The sequence below is a fragment of the Macaca thibetana genome, chromosome 11 (assembly GCF_024542745.1).
Source record: "Macaca thibetana thibetana isolate TM-01 chromosome 11, ASM2454274v1, whole genome shotgun sequence".
In the NCBI taxonomy this organism is placed as follows: Eukaryota; Metazoa; Chordata; class Mammalia; order Primates; family Cercopithecidae; genus Macaca; species Macaca thibetana.
In genome coordinates, this window is record NC_065588.1 from 82,227,086 (window position 1) to 82,234,000 (window position 6,915).

At 30.4% G+C, this 6,915-nt stretch overlaps 1 protein-coding gene across 4 annotated transcripts in view; it reads right to left on the bottom strand.

Moving 5' to 3' along the window:
* The window catches only part of MGAT4C (MGAT4 family member C), a 909,629-nt gene that overhangs the window by 50,631 nt on the left and 852,083 nt on the right, over nucleotides 1-6,915 (bottom strand). The window contains exon 1 of one of the 4 annotated variants that reach the window (XM_050749438.1): nucleotides 6,323-6,915. This exon is cut by the window's right edge and continues 590 nt beyond it. The exons of the other annotated variants lie outside the window; for them this stretch is intronic. Within the exon in view, the coding sequence (XP_050605395.1) occupies nucleotides 6,323-6,457 (135 nt within the window). The 5' untranslated portion in view covers nucleotides 6,458-6,915. The remainder of the gene's footprint in view (nucleotides 1-6,322) is intronic. 4 annotated transcript variants of the gene reach the window in all.

Sequence of the window (6,915 nt, forward strand, 5' to 3'; positions counted from 1 at the left end):
TGTACAACCACTAGTATAGTATAAAAGGCAATAATATATTGTCTCAATAATATTGTCCCACATTTTCACTGTACATTTTCATATAATAATAGATCAGGTAAACTAACTTGAATTTGGTAGTGCCAAATAACAAATTTGGGCAGATTTAATGCATGCATTAATATATTTTTACATTTAAGTAATATGCTCAGATTACAAATTATTTTCCTGTTTAAGTGTTGTTTTTCCTAAGCTTGTTATTAAATTCTAAAAATAATAAGAATTTTGTTACTGATAAATCATTACCATTCATTTATTATTTCACTCAAACATTTAATGAGTTTATACTAGGTACCAGATACCTGTGCTATGCACAATGACTGCAATTTAATATGCAGCTTAACTAGAACAGAACAATATTACAGAGGAAGTACAGTATAAACACATGTTGTGGCTAGAAATGCTTTTAATACTTTCCTGATAGCTGTTATGAAGAATTTTTAAAAACATTTTAAATGGTTACTCAGTCTGTATTGCCCAAGACATTAAGTATTGCCTTAATTCTTTCCGCACTTACTGAAGCCCTACTATGCACATGGCATTGTGCTAAAAAGAAAAGTAAATATTAATTTAAAGTACATGTTCTTTCTGGTCCTGCTGGCTCACCGTCTGTAATTTCAGTGTTTTGGGAGGCTGAGGTGGGAGGATGACTTGAGGCCAGGAGCTTGACACCAGCCTGGGCAACATAGTGAGAACTTATCTCTATGAAAAATGATAAAAAATAATTGCTGCTCATAGTGGTGCACACCTGTAGTCCCAGATACTCGACAGGCTAAGACAGAGGATCACTTGAGCACAAGAGTTCAAGGTTGAGCCATGATTGTGCCATGTACTTCAGCCTGAGTGACAGACTGAGACCCTGTCTCTAAAATAAAGTAAGTCCCTGTTCTTGCAGTAATGTCCAATGCAAGGCAAAAGGAAGGTAAATGTGCCCAAAAGTAGATCCATAAATTGTTAGAGACATGATGTTACAAAAATGCACAGGTTATAATAGAAACATAAAACAGGGAAATAAGGTACTTTTCCACTGGGGACTTGGCTGTTTTCAGAGAATATTACATAGAGGAGATGAAGGCAGACAGGGAGTAAGACAAGAGTGGGAAAGACCCCAGGGTAAGAGTATGGCAAAAAAAAAAAAAAAAAAAAAAAAGAAAAAAAAAAGTGACATAAGGAGTGTAACATTTCTATATTATAAAGTTGTTGATATTTCCTGTTTTCGTAAAATCTCACCACCATCTAAGTGGAAATAGTATAAATTAATGCATTATAGAGCTCATGATAAACAAAATGAACAGCCTGGTTTCAGATTTATATTCTGTAATAGTTTTATTAAATGAGAAGATAATAAGAAAATACCTTGAAATTTTTGAAGGGAAATGTTATGTTATTGTTCCATAACTGTAGTTCACAAAAGTTCTCTTTATTTTGCAGAGGCAAAGTAATTTTTTTTTTTTTTCTGATAGGTAAGGTCTTCAGAAATAAAGTATTGATTTATTTTCCTCTTTAGAAAATAATTAAAATTTCCACCAAGTCATTTTAGAGATGAATTAAGAACCAAGAATGGAGAGACTATGGTGAAAAGTGACTGCAGTTTTTTCTTACTTAATTTTGATTCCAGTAGGATTTAGGTATCCTCAGGTTGCTTTTAAAGCCAAGCGGTGAAGCTAGATTTTTATATTAAGTACTATTTAAGACTTTATATTAAGCTTGGTTCCTGTTTTGTAACTTCAAATTTTGTAGAATCACAAAATATACTATATACATTATATAAATACTTATGTAATTATATGTTTATATTATAGAAATATTTATTATTATATACATATAATAAAACTGCATCCAAGCTTCAAATAGAACACATAATACTGTTGTTTGTAGCCACTTGAAGCAGTAACTAGCTTTTTTTCCATTCATGAATTTACTGAAAATGACTATAATATTTGCATGGTTTGTAGTTTATAAGAATAATTACAAAGTGTTTGTTCTTGTTTATCCCATTTAGAAAGTTAGAGCTGAGCTGGGCAATTTAAAGGTCACTTCCATGTCGAGAAACTTGAGAAATGATTTTTTAATTTATCTTTAAAATTCTTCCTGAATGAACAAGTATAATATGTATCAAAAAAACCCTCCACATATTATCTCGCATCTAAGACCTCTAATGTTCTTATATGTTTAATATGTAAAACTTTAACTATGAAAAAATGTATACAGAGAAAGACTAAAGAACTACAATGACATATCAATAGTATACATTTTCTACAATTATGGATGGTTGTTACTTTTTTCTTTATATCTTTCTATATTTTGTAATTTTTAAATTATGTATATACCCATAAACCATCCCTTCTTTCCAGCTTCAGATAATCATCATTCTACTCTGTATATGGGTAAATAATGTTAAACAGGGATACAGAATAGAATAATGGTTTTACTTTTGACACTTCCTTTTGTCTTTTCTCAATTAATAATTTTTTTCTATTCAAAAAATATGCATATAGCTTATATTTAGAAAAATGCATTTGAAAAAGCCCTAAAATTCTGTATATACTATCAAAATTATGCAAAAAATATAGAGCAAAAATTCTAGAAGGGACTAGATCTAAAGTTAAAAATTGTCTTCCAAGCCTAACAGGGTTTTACTTCTTTCCCTTTGTACTTTGTAAAATTACTGCTCTTATATTGATTTTATAGAAGATATAATTTTCATTTATATAAAGACTCTTAAAGCTGCACTCTAACATCTGAATTGACAAATCAGGCCACAGAATTGTACATCATAGTGCATGAATGACAAGTAATTTCAGATTGACTCAAGTTGGTAATTCAGGTTTAAGAAGAAAGATGTCATTGGCGATAATTCAGATAAAAGAAGAAAAATGTCATTAACTATCCTACAGCCTACTCCCAATGAGATTGAAGGAGTAATTTCCATAGTCAAATGGTCAAATGTGAAGAATAAGTATCTGTGTTCTAAGGACATTTATAGTAATGGTATAATTAACATTTAAAACATGCATTTTAAAGTGTCAATACCCGTTTTTCGAGTTATCAAATCTTAAACATTTCAAATACCCGAACTAGTTTTTTTTTTTTTTCTATTTTCAGACTGAAGTTTAGGATTAAACCTTGTTATATTAACAACTGTATGACAATCTTGATTCATTTGGCTTACTTAAGATGAAACTGGAATTCAAATGTTGTCTTTTCCTGTTGGTCACAGATTCCTTAAGGTAAATTATCAAGTGATTTTTATAAAGAAATAACTGAATTTTAAAATAGGCATAACCTAGATTTATTACCAGGTCCCTAAACATAATTTTTATACCAACATTTCAGTATATCTTTTTTTTTTTAATTTCCCCCATGGTATAAATTACTTTATCGATTAGGAAAGAAGTTATGGTTTGAGAGCACAATAAAAATCTGCCATGAAAAACTCTTTCTAGAAAGAAATTAATAATTTCAACAGTGAAAATCAATTTTCCTATGTTCAATCTTATAATCTATTTTGCATTATTTCCCTTGTGTAATCGAAACATCATTGATTCATGGCATTATGTAGATAATCAACTAAAATGAAAGAATGACATAAAATATATTTCTCTATGACTATCCCCTAGCTGTCTCATACTAAAATACTTAAATTTCTATATTCAATAACTAAAGATGTCATGAGAGAATTAAACAGTTTTAAAAATTTATCCATTGTTGAAAAACCCATAAAACAATATTTTTATATTTGTTTCAAATATTTGTAACTTATAAAGATAGGAAGAATAGGCTATTAATAAGAGCTATGAAGAAACACTAAAATTCTAAATTCTAAGGGAACTTATTTTATGATAGGCTGTGGGACTCTCTACATGCATTATCTATTTTAATCCTCCTAGGACTCCAATTACTAGATATTATCATATCTATTTACTTATCAAGGAAAAAATGAGGCTTTAGGGGATGTTTAAAGAACTTTTCCAGGATTTCATAACTATTGGGACGAGGTGTATCTGACTCCCCAGACTGTGGTGTTGGACATCATGCTATGTTGTCTCTCTTCAAATAATGAAAATAATTAATCATCAACTCAATCTTAATGCTTAGGGCTCTTGATATATACATACATATATGTTTTTAATCTGATAAATGGTTCAATATTAGTGAATATACAATGATACATTATAATACTTGTAATACTGTAGATACATCCTGCAGTTATGATGGTGTATTTATGTCATCCGTCCTGAAATTTCATGTTCTTGCTAACACCAAAATTTTTAAAAATACTGCGGTAACAAAGTAAGTGTCCAAGTCCTATTCATAAGAAGTGGGGATATAAAATAAGAATAATTTTACTTTTATTTTTAATTACAAAAGCAATGCAAGAATATAGAAAAAATAGAAGCAGTTGAATATTCTCCTCTACTCCCATCACTGTAATTCCTACTACTGATTACCTTTAATGGTACAATTTGTTTTTTAGGACCTTTTCTGTGCATTTGTGTGCACATACACACACAGATGCACACACAAATACTAAACGCACACACGCACACACTTGTTTAAAAATAACACATACGTTGAACCATATCATGTTTTCATTTATTTCACTATATCTTGAAAATCTTTCCATATCAGCACAAATAGGTTCACTTTACTCTTTCAAAATGCTGAATAGTCTAGTTGAAACATGTATTTATTTAACCCACTCCCTTAGTTCCAAATATTACCTTACAAAAATGATACAATTAAAATTTGTATAAGATATCTTTGTGCCTAATTTTTTGATATAAACATATTAGTAAAATTGATGGGTCAAAAGGTAGTCTCATTTATGAGAGTTACTTCCAGCTCCCCTTAGTCTTGTAATATATTCTTGTGCATTGACTGTAACATTACAAGTGGTTCAGTGTTTATTTTCTGCATTTCAAATAGATCTTCCCCCAGTAAATTTAAGCAGATCTGAGATATTGCTGTTGACAGCTTAGTCAAATAAGCTTTCTCAGCTCTTCCAATTTGTGTGTGTATAATTTCTCTAGAGTCCAGAGGATTACTAAAAGGGATCCTTTTCAATTAAAGTAGCAACAGTGAAGCATTTGTGTATGATACCATTTATTAAGTGGAAGGTAATCCTTATGAAAAATACACTTGTTGCAATCTATTTGGATTTAATTTCCAAAGTCATTATTAACCAGTTCTCAGTATACTATAAGTAGGTCCATATTCTAAAAGGAAAAATAGTGACAACACATAACTACAATGAATCATTATTAGGAAATCTTCAGGAAATAACGAATTTTTCACTATCATAGTGTACCTCACTTCATAAGCAAACCAAACGTAACAGTATCATAATAGAAGAGGAAAGGGCTACCTGGAGACCTCTGGGAAGCATATTCATGGGGTTTTCCTGGCTGTTGTCTCTTCTGATAACTAAACTTTTGCTGTATTCCATGTTTTCTCAAAGACAATGGCTGTGACTAAGTTAAAATATCCTAGCATAAAGCATTATTTAAACCTAATTAAAAATTTTTATATTTTAAGTAATTTCATTACATTTTCATTTTGAAAATTATAATTTTCTGTTTTATTGGCTACTCTAATATTGAATGTTTAATTATTTAGATCAAATATTATAATATGATGTACTATATTTCTGGCCCAGAGAACAGAATAGAAAAAATTTATTTTAAAATATACGTGGTTTTTCATGAAATTAATATGATGAAAAACATTAACATAAAGTATAGGTCATTATATACTGCACATTATAACTGTATTTTATCTGATTAAGAATTGTGGTCCAGTTAAAATAGTTTGGTTAATGGGAAATTATCCATTTTAAAGACACATTTTGGAGTTTATGTGAATACATGTAATGCTGAAATATGTTAAGCATAATTTAATATTTCACGGTTTATCAAATAGTTCAAAAGCTTTCAATGCCCCATGGCCCTCATTATAGCTTTTACTATAATTTTCCAGAGATCTGACTAATTTCTAAAGTTCACTTCACTTTGCTAAATTCATCGTTGAAATAACAGTGATGATCCATAATCATTTCATTTTTCCAAGAAAAAATATTTTATATATACAGTAATTATTTATCATCAGTATAAAATATTATAGATCATAATAGCTTATCATCAACATCATATTGTATTTTATACATTTTACATTGACCTACGTTGTATACATTCTCCAGCCTTTGAAAATCAAGGGCATCGATCAAAAAATTATCAAACACATGCTGTTAAATCTTCCATCAACTACCTTTTCTAAATAATACCTTGCATCTTCTGGATCTCTTTGCCACACTCCTCTGCACAGTCTTTCTTAAAACAAATCTGACCATGTCATTCCCAAGCATGAGACATTCCAAGATTCCATCTGCTGATGGCAAAAAGTGCAAAATCTTTTTCATTGTTATTAAAAGCTCCTATTACCTTCTCTTGCCCTAGTAATTGGCAGCATTCCATTGCAACACCATGCCCTTTGTCTGCTGAAATACCCTGAACTCCTCATCGTGGCAGGGCAAGTGATGCTCTCACTATGAAGTATTGCCGATTTCTCTCCTATAGGTAAGAAGTGGTCAGTACTTCTTTGGGGTCTGGTGTCTAACTTGCAGCTTGTCCATCACATCATCTTTTACACTTTCTTACCCTTATTTCTGTACACAACTTTTTTTTCCCTGGTAAACTCTGGGCTCACTGAAGGCAAGAAATTAGGCCCAGGTATACCGCAGAAATGTTCCCTAACAGTTTTAATTAGAATTTTAATTGATAAATTTTACCATTTGAGAACACAGACAGAGTCATCTCTTTAATTAAAATTTGAGAAACCTTTAGTAGAACGTCAAGGAAATTGTTTCTGTTAGTAAGA